We start from the raw sequence: 13827 nt of genomic DNA, 5'->3' as shown, positions 1-13827 counted from the left end.
TTTGCAGCCTTGTTTGATCTATCCAGCCTTGCTTCACGCATCCAAGACACTGCACCGATTAAAGCCTCGTCTTTGCAACTAAAACGCTGCATCGACCCACGTGTTTAAGAGGGAACTGCAGATGCTGGAGAATCGAAGGTTACACAAAAAAGCTGGAGAAACTCAGCGGGTGCAGCAGCATCTATGGAGCGAAGGAAATAGGCAACGTTTCGGGCCGAAACCCTTCTTCAGGCTGAAATCGACCCACGTCTTTCACTCCCAGGTTTACCAGCCTGATTCGTGCAACTAAAACTCTGCTACCGATTTTTCTTTCCTTTATAACTCTTGCTCTTGCTTTTTCTCGCAACTAAAACTTTGCACAAGACTGGTCGGCCCAATTATCAGCCAGCCAGCCCCCTTTGGGTTTTTTCGTGCGTCCAGAATTTACCCAGCAAAAGGTGCAATCTTCTCGCAAAGGTCCATGCAACGAGTGTAAAGTTTTGCATTGCAGCTTTAAACGGATGGGTGAGTCCACCACCACCACCAACACCCAGATACCAGGTCTCCAGCTCTCTGCTGCCAACTCTTGAAGACCAGGTGAGGTCCCTTTAAAAGGGTCTTTGTTTCCATTTCGTTGAGTCACCGGTGACGTCACAACTCTGCCCCATTGTATGACGTCATTGAGAGAGAGGAGGCGGGGCTGCCCTCGGCCCCGCCCACCCCACCCAGCTGGCTGGGGCGGGGCTTCAAGCCAGGGCAATGAGTGCCTTGGGTTCCCAATGGAGCAAGCCTAGGAAGACCAAGGGAAGGTCCTGATCCACCATCCCCACCCAGATCCAGAATTCCTTCAGAGCCCAAGGAGATTCCCCCTCTCCCCTTCCCTCTCCTCCTTCCCCTCCCCCTCGGAGCCCGGCCCGCTGCCACCGCGCTCTCTCTCTCTCTCTCCCTACCTCCCTCCACCTCTGCGGGCCATGGACAAACCGGTCAAGAGCATACTCAAGAAGGTCAGCAGCTCCGACTTGGTGAAAGGGAGGAGGCTTTCAGAGGATGACAGGTGAGAGAGACCCTCGAAAGGGGATGGACACGATAAAGGTGGAGTAACCCAGCGTCAGGGTCGGGCAGCATCTCTGGAGAGGAGGAACGGGCCGAGACCCTTCTTCAGACTGACACTTCCTTCAAACTCATCAACTCCCAAACCTTGCCTCACCCACACCTCCCGGAAATCAACAGCCTCTTGATTAGTGCGGGCGTCAGGGTTTACAGGGAGACGGAAGGAGAATGGGGTTGAGAGGGAGAGATCGATCATCCACGATTGAATGGCGGAGTAGACCATGATGGGCCGAATGGCTCCTATAACCTATGGACCTATGAACTCCTGCTCCCCAAGCTGGCTTTCCCCATGTTCTCTCTCTCTCACCTGGACCCACACAGCCCCAATCTTCAACGCACGCTCTCCATTTTCCAAATGGAGCCCCTCTCTCTCTCCCTCTATATCCCCCCCCCCCACCCCCCCCCCTCTCTCTCTCCCTCTCCCCATCCCCTCTTCCCAACCAGGGCCAACTCCGAGATCTCAAACTAGCCACATTCCCACATTCCTGAAACTAATCCCTCGCCTGTCGCTGTTGGGTTCCTTTCAGAGTGTCCGGCCTTAAGGGAGTAGGACCATACAGCACTGAGGCTGGCCTTTCGGCCCACAAATTTTTGGTTGAGAGAGACAGGCCATTCTGCCCGCCGACGTTCATACTAGTCCCGTGTTACCCCTTCTTTCGCATCCACGCCCTGTAAACGCACTAGGGAGCAATTTACAGAGGGCCGATTAACCTGCAAACCCGCGTGTCTATGGGTTGTAGGACGAAACCCAGGCGGTCAGAGGGTGAGCGTGCAAACGCCACACAGACAGCAGCCGAGGTCGGGATCGGACCCCGGTCTCTGGCGCTGTGAGGCAGTGGATCTACCCGCACAAATGCCTGTGCTAAGCATCATGCCTGCTTAAATATTTGCACTGGAACCTAGCACAGTACAGCACAGGAAGAGGCCCTTCAGCCCACAATGTCCGTGCCGAACACGATGCCAAGTTAAACTGATCTCCTCAGCCTGCACGTGATCCGTATCCCTCCGTTCCCTGCATATCCACTCGCCCGTCTAAAAGCCTCTTAAACACCACTATCGTATCTGCCTCCACCCCCACCCCTGGCAGCGCGTTCCAGGCACCCACCACCCTCTGTGCAAAAATAATTTGCCCCTCTCATCTTTAAGCAATGCCTTCTATTACATACTCTGCCTCAGAAGGCGGTGGAGGCCGGTTCTCTGGATGCTTTCAAGAGAGAGCTAGATAGGGCTCTTAAAGATAGCGGAGTCAAGGGATATGGGGAGAAGGCAGGAACGGGGTACTGATTGGGGATGATCAGCGTGTCCAAACCCTTAACAATCTTATAAGCTTCAATGAGATGCCCTCTCATCCTTCTAAACTCCAGAGTGTGGACAGGAAGGCTCTGCAGAGGGTAGTGAGGGGAGCAGAGAGGATCATTGGCGTCTCCCTACCCTCGGTACAAGAACTGTTCCAGAGCCGCTGTCTGAAAAAAGCTCAGAGAATTGCTAAGGACAAACTGCACCCCCTCCACATACACCTGGATCTCCTGCCATCAGGCAAGAGATATCGAAGCATCAAAGCCCGGACTACAAGACTGCTAAACAGCTTCCTACCACAGGCTGTGAGGCTGCTAAACAGTCACTCTGTACTCACAGTCACCTGATTCTGTGGCTGGCACGGACACTTTAATAACTGGCAATGGGCACTCAAATCAGCTGCCCCGGACATTTTTTATGATTGGTTTATTGTATTTTAACATTGTGTTTTTACCTGCTTTTAACTATTTATACTGTTCCATCAGGGACTGGATTGTTTTTAGTGTTATTATGTGTGAAATGTTTTAAATTTCATGTGCGATGCTCCGCTATTCACTGGCAAACGTCTTTTCATTTTGCACTGTACAACTGTTGCTTGCAAGATGACAATAAAGGTTGATTGATTGATTGATTGTACAAGCCAAGCTGCTCCATTCTCTCATTGGTATGTGGTCACACTGATCTGTTCTGTATTTATTCATGCCTACTATATTCTGTTGAGCTGAAGCAAAGCAAGAATTTCATTGTCCTGTCTGAGACATGACAATAAACTCTCTTGAAGCTTGAATCCAGGCTAATTCGTTTTGCAATACCTCGATACTCGTGACCGTAAACCAAACTCAAACTCAAACTGATCCTGCGCTAATGTTGCTATCCTTTGTCTTCTCTCTTGCAGTCAAAAAAAATCACAGAGCTGGGATGAGATGAACATAATAGCCACCTATAAACCCGTGGGGAAGGATTATGGCCATATGACAATCAATGAAGCAAAGACTCCTTACAGGTACAGTCGTCCCATCTCTCTTGTGTCTCCACTTCCCCCATCCAAGCACTGTTTCTCCGTACTAGGGAAAGGTGGTAGGCGGCGCGGCTCTGGCCAGCAGCGGCCTCTGCAGCCTGTCCGCGTTTTTGTTATTTTTTGTCTGTGTTTCTGTGTAGTTTTTGTTATTTTATGTTGGGGTGTGTGTGTGGGGGGATGGGGGGTGGGGTGGGAGGGGGGGGGGAAACTTTTGAATCTCTCCCTGCACTGGAGACCCGACCTTTTCTCATCGGGTCTCAGGTGTCGTTGAGGCCGCAACGAGGAGCGGCCTCCAACGGGAAGAAGCCGGGGACTCTGGTGCCGACTCACCGTTGCCGTCGCGGAGCTGGCCGAGACCGGAGCGGGTGGAGCGGTGGAGGAGCGCTGCCGCTGCCGCTGCTGCTGCTGCTGCTGCCGATGCCGCTGCTGCTGCTGAGTCGGAGGCTGCTACTGCGGGTCTGCGGACGGCTCGGACGACCCCGCGCGGCTCCCTGGAGGGAGACTGCTTTTCGGGGCTCCTGCAACGGCGAATTCTCCCGCCCGTGTTGCGGGGTCGAAGAGCTCCTGGAGCGGGGCCTAACACCATTGCCCCGCGCGGCTGGAACGGCCGCGGGACTTTGCGAGCGCACGCCGGGGGCTCCAACACCAAGACCCGGTGTGCGACCTCGCACCACCCGGCGTGGCTTCAATGGCCGCGGGACAATCGCCATCGCCAGCCGGGGGCTTTGACTTTGACTCTGACATCGGGGGGGGGGAGAGTGCAGTGGAGAGATAAGTTTTTTTGGCCTTCCATCACAGTTATGTGATGGATGTTTATGTTAAATGTAATTATGTTGTGTCTGGGGTCTATTTGTGTGTAATGTATGGCTGCAGAAACGGCATTTCGTTTGGACCTCCAGGGGTCCAAATGACAATTAAATTGACTCTTGACTCTTGAGGTCCCAACCCGCAACGTTGCCTTAATATCTCCCTCCACAGGCCCGCTAAGTCCCTCCAGCACTTTGTGTTTCACCCAATTTATAGATGCCGCCCCATCTCCCTCCGACACCAAGCAGTGCTCAATATCTGGGCCAGCGGGCGGATGGCGCAGCGGTAGAGTTGCTGCCTCACAGCGCCGGAGACGCGGGTTCGATCCTGACTACGGACGCTGTCCTTACGGAGTTTGCACCTTCTCTCCAAAGACGTGCAGGTTTACAGGTTAATTGGCTTTGGGTAAAATTGTAAAATTATCACCTAGTGGGGGTAGGGTAGTTCCAATGTGATCGTTGGTCATCACGGACCCGGTGGGCCGAAGGGCCTGTTTCCGCGCTGTATCTCTGAAGTTTTAAATGTAAAGATACAGCCCCTTCCACCCGCCGAGACCAAACCAACCAGCCATCACCTGTTGACATTAGTTATCCTACTTCCTCATCTCCTCCGATTAATCTACACACCCGCACGTCTTTGGGGATGTGGGAGGAAACCGGAGCACCCGGAGGAAACCCGCGCGGTCACGGGGAGAAGGTCTCTCACACACACACACACAGATAGCACCTGAGGTCAGGATCGAACCCGGTCCTCCGGCGCTGTGAAGCAGCCGCTCTACCCGCTGCGCCGCCGGGCTGATCCAGGACAGTAGAGGGATAGAGATGCGGAGTAATGGTAAAAAGGATATGATATGTTCAGAGCGATTTGGGCCAAACACGTGCAAAAGCAACAAGCTTAGATGGTGCATCACAGTCGGCATGGAGGAGTTGTGAAGGGCCTGTCTGTGTGCGTGTGTATGTGTGTGTGTATGTGTGTGTGTGTGTGTTTATCTGCGTATGTGTGCGTGTGACTGTGTATGCATGTGTCTGTGTGCATGTGTGTACATGTGGATGGATATATGTGTGCACGCATGTGCGTGTATTTGTGTGTATGTGCATATGAGTGTCAGTGTGTGTGTGTGTACGGCGCGTGTGTGTCTATGTGTGTGTGTGTGTGTGTGTGTATGTATGTGTGTGTGTATGTGTGTGCGTGTGTGTGTGTGTGTATGTGTGTGTGTGTGTGTGTGTGTGTGTGTGTGTGTGTGTGTGTGTGTGTGTGTGTGTGTGTGTATGTGTGTGTGTGTGTATGTGTGTGTGTGTGTATGTGTGTGTGTGTGTGTGTGTGTGTGTGTGTGTGCGTGTGTGTATGTGTGTGCGCGTGTGTATGCGTGTGTGTATGTGTGCGCGCGGGTGTGAGGGGGGGGGGTGAGCGGTAGAATCTGGGAGGAGATGACGGAACTGTGGGGAGAATATAATGGGCTTGGAGTAAATGGGTCTATTTCCCTCGCTGACCTTCGGCCCACCGAGTCCGTGCCGACCATCGCTTCACCTGTTCACACTAGTCCTATGTCATCCACTCGGGGGGGGGGGGGGGGGGGGCGATTAGCCTACAAACCCGCATGTGTTTGAGATGTGAAAGGAAACCAGAGCACCCGGAGGAAAGCCACGCGCTCACGGGGAGAACGCGCAAACTCCACACATAGAGCAGCTGAGGTCAGGATTGATCCCGGGTCTGTGGCTCTGCGAGGCAACAGCTCTACCCGCTGCGACAATGGGGGATTTGTCCCACCCCTCCCTTTCCTCATAACCCCTCCGTTCACCGTGTGTCTCCTGCCCATGGAGGCCCCGCTATTCCCAGTGTGTTTGTGTGACCTTCCCTCCACCATCGAGGTCCCTTTGTTCCTGAATAGCCCCTTCCATTCCCAGAGACTGTGCGACCCTCGTAATCCAAGGTTCCTCTCTTCTCCAATGCTTCCGAAGGCACAACCATTCGCGATGAATGTCCTACCCCATACATCGAGGTCCCCTCTGTTTCTCGATCAGCCCCATCTCTCATGGTGTGTCTCCTGCCATTAGGGTGAAGTCTGACAGATTCTTGGTTAATTACAGCGAAAAATACACAATAGACAATAGGTGCAGGAGTAGGCCATTCGGCCCTTCGAGCCAGCACCACCATTCAATGTGATCATGGCTGATCATCCCCAATCAGTACCCCGTTCCTGCCTTCTCTCCATATCCCCTGACTCCGCTATTTTTAAGAGCCCTATCTAGCTCTCTCTTGAAAGTATCCAGAGAACCTGCCTCCACCGCCGAGGCAGAGAATTCCACAGACTCACCACTCTCTGTGAGAAAAAGTGTTTCCTCGTCTCTGTTCTAAATGGCTTACCCCTTATTCTTAAACTGTGTGTGGCCCCTGGTTCTGGACTCCCCCAACATCGGGAACAGGAGAATGGGGTTGAGAGGGAAAGATAGATCAGCCGTGATTGAAAGACGGAGTGGACTCGATATTGATCGCTGGCCGGCGCGGACTCGGTGGACTGAAGGGCCTGTTTCCTCGTTGTATCTCTAAGCAGGTTGTTGAGGCAGATGCTATCACATTCTTGCTATTGAGGGAGTGCAACGTAGGTTCACGAGCCATGGAGCCGTGATCACAGTGAATGGCGGTGCTGGCTCGAAGGGCGAATGGCCTACTCCTGCACTTGTTGTCTATTGTCTATGTGTGTTGGCCATAACAAGAGGAGTTGAGTATAGGAACAAAGAGGTCCTTCTGCAGTTGTACAGGGCCCTAGTGAGACCACACCTGGAGTATTGTGTGCAGTTTAGGGCACCAAATTTGAGGAAGGACATTCTTGCTATTGAGGGAGCCCAGCGTAGGTTCACCAGGTTAATTCCCGGGATGCCGGGACTGTCATATGCTGAGAGAATGGAGAGCGGCTGGGCTTGTACACTCTGGAGTTTAGAAGTAGAGGGGATCTTATTGAAACGTATAAGGTTATTAAGGGTTTGGACACGTTTGAGGCAGGAAACATGTTCCCGATGTTGGGGGAGTCCAGAACCAGGGGCCACAGTTTAAGAAAAAGGGGTAAGCCATTTAGAACGGAGATGAGGAAACACTTTTTTCCCAGAGAGTTGTGAGTCTGTGGAATTCTCTGCCTCAGAGGGTGGTGGAGGCCGGTTCTCTGGATACTTTCAAGAGAGAGCTGGATAGGGCTCCTAAAGATAGCGGAGTCAAGGGATATGGGGAGAAGGCAGGAACGGGGTACTGATTGGGGATGATCAGCCATGATCACACTGAATGGCGGTGCTGGCTCGAATGGCCGAATGGGCTACTCCTGCACCTATTGTCTATTGTTTAAGGAACTCTTGGACAAGTGCATGGATAGGAATGGTTTGGAGAGATATGGACCAAACGCGGGCAGGTGGGACTAGTGTAGCTAGGACATGTTGGCCGATGAGGGCAAGTTGTGCCGGAGGGCCTGTTTCCACGCTGTGTCGCTCAAGGTCTGGTGGTCTTACGGAGTTGCGGTCACCTGGTCCAGGTGAGGGCCGAGGCGACAGCGAGGAAGATGAAACGTGGATCCCGTCTTGACGGCGAGGCTGACCTCCATTGTTGTGTGTGTCCCCCCCCCATTCCAGGCACAACGAAGACGACGAGGCTGGAAGCAGCACGGGTCCCGGTTTCAACATGGAGGAGCTGAGAGCAAGGTGCTTTAATCTGCTCATTTCATTCCTTGCTTGGCGTGGCAGTGGCCCCATGGTGTGTTTGACTGCAGAGCGTGGTGGGTGGGGTGGTGGGGGGGGTGGGGTTGGAGAGGGGTGGTGCTGACGTGTGAGGGGGCGAGGGAGAGCATGTCGGTCAAGTGTGTGGGGGAGACGGGGGAGGGGGGGGTGGTCGAGTCACCCCAGGGCAGCCAAGGTGGCACAGCGCTAGATTTGCCGCCTTACAGCGCTTGTAGCGCCAGAGACCCCGGGTTCGATCCCGACAACGGGTGCTGTCTGTACGGAGTTTGCACGTTCTCCCCGTGGGTTTTCTCCGAGATCTTCGGTCTCCTCCCGCACCCCAAAGATGTGCGTGTTTGTAGGTTAATTGGCTGGGTATAATTGTAAATTGTCCCTGGTGTGTGTGTGTAGGATAGTGTTAGTGTGCGGGGATCGCTGGCCAGCACGGACTCGGTGGGCCGAAGGGCCTGTTTCCGCGCTGTATCTCTAAACCAAACTACATCTCATCCAGCCTCAGATTTAGTTTAGTTGCGTTTATTAATGTCACGTGTACCGAGGTACAGTGAAATGCTTTTCCATTGCGCGCTAACCAGTCAGCGGAAAGACAATACATGATTACAATCAAAGCCGTCCACAGTGTACAGATACAGGATAAAGGGAATACTGTTTAGTGCAAGGTAAAGTCCAGGAAAGTCCGATTAAAGGTGGACAAATGTGGACAAACGTGGACAGGGTGGTTGAAAAGGCTTTCAGCACATTGGCCTTCATCAGTCAGAATATTGGGTATGAAAATTTCGTGTCATGTTGCAGTTCTTTTGGACGTTGGTGAGGCCACATTTTGTGAAGAAAGACGCTAAAAGCTGGAGTAACTCAGCGGGTCAGACAACATCTCTGGAGAAAAGGAATAGGTGACGTTTCAGATCGAGACTCTTCTTCAGACTCTGAAGAACATCACCTATTCCTTCTCTCCAGAGATGCTGCCTGACCCGCTGAGTTACCCCAGCTTTTTGCGTCTATCTTCGGGTTTAACCAGCATCTGCAGTTCCTTCCGACACATTTAGAGTATTCTGTTCAGTTTTGGTCATATATTTGGTCAGTTTACCACGTTATAGGAAAGATGGTGTCAAGCTTGAAAGGGTTCGGAGAAGATTTACCAGGATGTTGCCAGGACTCAAGTGTCTGACCTACAGGGAGAGGTTGAGCAGACTGGGACTCTATTCCTTGGAGCGCAGGAGGATGAGGGGCGATCTTACAGAGGTGTACAGAATCATGAGAGGAAGAGATCGGGTAAATGCACAGAGTCTTTTGCCCAGAGTTGGGGAATCGAGAACCAGAGGACCTGGTTTAAGGTGGGGGGGGGGGAGGGGGGGGGGAAAGAAAGATTTAATGGAAATCTGAGGGGTAACTTTTTCACACAAAGGGTGGTGGATGAATGGAATGAGCTGCCGGAGGAGGTAGTTGAGGCTGGGACTATCCCAACGTTTAAGAAACATTTGGACAAGTACATGGATAGGACATGTTTAGAGGGATATGGGCCAAACCCAGGCAAGTGGGACTAGTGTAGATGGGGCATGTTGGTCGCCGTAGGCAAGTTGGGCCGAAGATCTGTTTCCACACTGTAAGACTCTATAAAGAGAGTCCGAGGGTCTCCAATGAGGTAGATGGGAGGTCAGGACCGCTCTCTAGTTGGTGGGAGGATGATTCCGTTGCCTGACGACAGCTGGGAAAAAAACTGTCCCTGAATCTGGAGGTGTGCGTTTTCACACTTGTGCAACACTTGCCCGATGGGGAGAGGGGAGCAGAGGGAGTAACTGAGGTGAGTGACTGGATGGAGGCGTTGGGAGGGGGTAAATGTTGACCATTTAAGGCCCTTCACTCAAAGGCCCACCTCTACACTTAGTCATAGAATCATAGAGTCGTACAAAACGGAAACAGACCCTTCGGCCCAACTTGCCCACACCGACCAAGAATGAGTGGGTTAACATATGAGCGCTTGACGGCATTGGGCCTGTACTCGCTGGAGTTTAGAAGGATGAGGGGGAGGGGGGGGGGGGGACCTCATTGAAATCTACCGAATAGTGAAAGGCATGGATAGAGTGGATGTGGAGAGGATGTTTCCACGAGTGGGAGAGTCCAGAACCAGAGGGCACAGCCTCAGAATAAAAGGACGTACTTTTAGAAGGGAGATGAGAAGGAATTTCTTTAGTCAGAGGGTGTTGAATCTGTGGAATTCATTTCCACAGAAGGCTGTGGAGGCCAAGTCAGTGGATAATTTTGAGGTGGGGTATTGACAACTCTTGTTTAGTATGGCTCTCGGGGTTACGGGGAGAAGCATAGAAAATAGGTGCAGGAGTAGAGGCCATTCGGCCCTCCGAGCCAGCACCGCCATTCAATATGATCACGGCTGTTCATCCAGAATCAGTACCCCGTTCCTGCTTTCTCCCCCATATTCCTTGATTCTGTTAGCCCCAAGAGCTAAATCTAACTCTCTCTTGAATACATCCATTGAATCGGCCTCCACTGCCTCCTGTGGCAGAGAATTCCACAGATTCACAACTCTCTGGGTGAAAAAGGTTTTCCTCATCTCAGTCCAAAATGGCCTACCCCTTATTCTTAAACTGTGTGACCCCTGGTTCTGGACTCCACCAACATTGGGAACATTTTTCCTGCATCTAGCCTGTCAAATCCCTTAAGAACTTTATATGTTTCTATAAGATCCCCCTCAACCTTAAAAATTCGAGTGAATACAAGCCCAGTCGATCCAATCTTTCATAATATGTCAGTCTCGCCATCCTGGGAATTAACCCGGTGAACCTACGCTGCACTCCCTCAATAGCAAGAATGTCCTTCCTCAAATTAGGAGACCAAAACACACACACAATACTCCAGGTGTGATCTCAACAGGGCCCTGTACAACTGCAACAGGACCTCCTTGCTCCTCTACTCAAATCCTTTCGCTATGAAAGCCAACATGCCATTTGCTTTCTTCACTGCCTGCTGTACCTGCATGCTTACTTTCAGTGACTGATGTACAAGGAAACTCAGGTCTCGTTGCGCCTCCCCTTTTCCTAATCTGACACCATTCAGATAAAAATCTGCCTTCTTGTTCTTGCCACCAAAGTGGATAACCTCACATTTATCCACTAGAAGGCTGGAAAATGGGGCTGAGAGGGAAAGATAGATCAGCCATGATTAAATGGCGGAGTAGACTTGATGGGCCGAATGGCCAAATTCTGCTCCTAGAACTTAACATGGTGACCAAAACTGAACACAATACTCGAAATGCGGCCTCACCAACATCGTATACAACTGCAACACGACCTCCCAACTTCTACTCAATATTCTGAGTGATGAAGGCCAATTTGCTGAAAGCCTTTTTGACCACCCTATCTACCTGCGACTATACTGGACTTTATATTGCACTAAACGTTTAGCGTAGGCTCGGCGATCGCTTCGCCCAACACCTCCGCTCGGTTTGCAATAACCAACCTGATGTCCCGGTGGCTCAGTACTTCAACTCCCCCTCCCATTCAGAATCCCACCTTCCTGTCCTGGGCCTCCTCCATAGCCAGAGTGAGTCCCACCGCAAATTGGAGGAGCAGCACCCCGTATTCCGCTTGGATTCCACCCCAGCGGTATGAACATTGACTTCTCCAATTTCAGGTAGTCCCTGCTTTCTCTTCCCCTTCCCAGCTCTCCCTCAGCCCACTGCCTCCGCATCTTCTTTTCTTCTTCCCGCCCCCACATCATTATGAAGAAGGGTCTCGACCCAAAACGTCACCCATTCCTTCGCTCCATAGATGCTGCCTCACCCGCTGAGTTTCTCCAGCATTTTTGTCTACCCTTTGATTTTTCCAGCATCTGCAGTTCTTTCTTAAACATTCCCTTCATGCTGTACACTGGACGTTATATCTTGCACTAAACGTTATTCCCTTTCATTCTGTATCTGTACACTGAGCCCTTTCAAGATGTCTGATATCCTCCCTGTAACACGGTGCCCGGAACTGAACGCAGTACTGTAAATGCAGCCTCGCCAACATCATATGTAACTGTGCAACGTGACAGAGGGTGGTTGATCCAGGGGCGTAACTTGTGTCTGCATGGTCTAGGATGGGAGCATTGTCCACCACAACACCGCACAAGGGCAAGAAAGAGAAGCCGAGTGCTAAAATCACGGACGCTGATGACGATGACCTCACTCAGGCTGACCAAGGTGAGCCATCATCTCCGCCCCCTCCCCCCCCACCCCCCCCAAAATGGGGGGGACCACCGTTCCGAACCCACTCAGTAACTTGCTCCTCCCACCCCTCCTCCCCCGACTCTAATCCACTCTTCGGATGGGTGAGGGTGATGGGGTGAACTTACGACGAATTTAAGAACATGTCGGTCCACTCCAGAGTAGACAGGGTGGTAGAGAAAGGGCCGTCGGGCATGCTTGCCTTCATCGGTCAGGGGCACTGAGGTCACTTTAAAGCTCGATAGGACTTTGGTCAGGCCGCATTTGGAGTATTGCGTGTGAGTTTAGTTTAGTTTCGGAGATACAGCGCGGAAACAGGCCCTTCGGCCCGCGCCGACCAGCGATCCCCGCACACTAACACCATCCTACACACACCGGGGGCAATTTTCTACATTGATACCGAGCCGATTAACCTGCAAACCCGCACGTCTTTGGAGTGTGGGAGGAAACCAGAGAAAACCCATGCAGGTCACGGGGAGAACCTGCAAACTCCGCACAGACAGCACCCATAGTCAGAATCGAACCCGGGTCTCTGGCGCTGTAGAGCGGCAACTCTACCAACTGCGTCACCGTGCCGCACATGGAACGTTGGAGACTTGAGAGAAGTATGTAAAATTATAAAAGGCCTGGATTATAAAGATGCCAGGATTTGGGGATTTTAGCTACAGGCAGAGGTTGGACACATTTGGATTGTTTTCTCTGGAAAAGCGGAGGTTGGGGAAGAACTGAGAGAAGACAGCAACTTCTCACCGTGACCGTGTGAGCTTTTCCCCCCCTCCGAGTGCTCCGGTTTCCTCCCACATCCCAAAGACGCACAGGTTTGTAGGTTAACTGGCTTTGGTAAACATTATCTCCAATGTGTAGGATGCTGTCAATGTACGGGTGATCGCTGGCCAGCATGGACTTGGTGGACCGAAGGGCCTGCTTCCACGCAAAATGTTTAAACAAAAAGATGAGGGATGGGGGGGGGCCTCATTGAAACTGACCGAATAGTGAAAGGCCTGGATAGAGTGGGTGTGGAGAGGATGTTTCCACTAGTGGGAGAGTCTAGGACCAGAGGGATCAGCCTCAAAATACAAGGACATACTCTATCTTTAGAGTGGAGACAAAGAGGAATTTCTTCGCCAGACGATGGTGAATCTGTGGAATCCATTGCCACAGGCGGCTGGAGATCAAGTCATTGGGTAGTTTTAAAGTGGCGATTGATAGATTCTTGATTAGTACGGGTGTCAGGGGTTATGGTGAGAAAGCAAGAGGGTTGAGAGGGAAAGATGGATCAGCCATCTTTCTCCCTGTGACCGCGTGGGTTTTCTCCGGGTGCTTCGGTTCCCTCCCACACTCCATAGACAATAGACAATAGGTGCAGGAGTAGGCCATTCGGCCCTTCAAGACAGCACCGCCATTCAATGTGATCATACCTGATCATCCACATTCAGTACCCCGTTCCTGCCTTCTCCCCATATCCCCTGACTCCGCTATCTTTAAGAGCCCTAAAGAAAGTGTCCAGAGAACCGGCCTCCACCGCCCTCTGAGGCAGAGAATTCCACAGACTCACAATTCTCTGTGTGAAATAGTGTTTCCTCATCTCCGTTCTACATGGCTTACCCCTTATTCTTAAACTGTGTGTGGCCCCTGGTTCGGGGCTCCCCCAACATCGGGAACATGTTTCCTGTCTCTAACGT

The 13827-nt window shown here is 51.9% G+C and overlaps 1 protein-coding gene across 2 annotated transcripts in view; it reads left to right on the top strand.

Annotated features, from left to right (window-relative positions):
* Positions 1 to 294: 294 nt before the first annotated feature.
* Positions 295 to 13827, top strand: part of LOC129693675 (protein phosphatase inhibitor 2-like) — a 47770-nt gene continuing 34237 nt past the window's right edge. Inside the window, exons 1-4 of one of the 2 annotated variants that reach the window (XM_055630458.1) lie at positions 295 to 1033; positions 3281 to 3388; positions 7825 to 7893; positions 12018 to 12121. In XM_055630458.1, coding sequence (XP_055486433.1) covers positions 951 to 1033; positions 3281 to 3388; positions 7825 to 7893; positions 12018 to 12121 — 364 coding nt within the window. In that variant the 5' untranslated portion in view covers positions 295 to 950. The remainder of the gene's footprint in view (positions 1034 to 3280; positions 3389 to 7824; positions 7894 to 12017; positions 12122 to 13827) is intronic. The other variant, XM_055630460.1, reaches the window with a different exon arrangement.

Source organism: Leucoraja erinacea, unplaced genomic scaffold, assembly GCF_028641065.1.
Source record: "Leucoraja erinacea ecotype New England unplaced genomic scaffold, Leri_hhj_1 Leri_386S, whole genome shotgun sequence".
Classification (NCBI taxonomy): domain Eukaryota; kingdom Metazoa; phylum Chordata; class Chondrichthyes; order Rajiformes; family Rajidae; genus Leucoraja; species Leucoraja erinaceus.
This window is presented reverse-complemented; position numbering and strand designations above follow the sequence as displayed.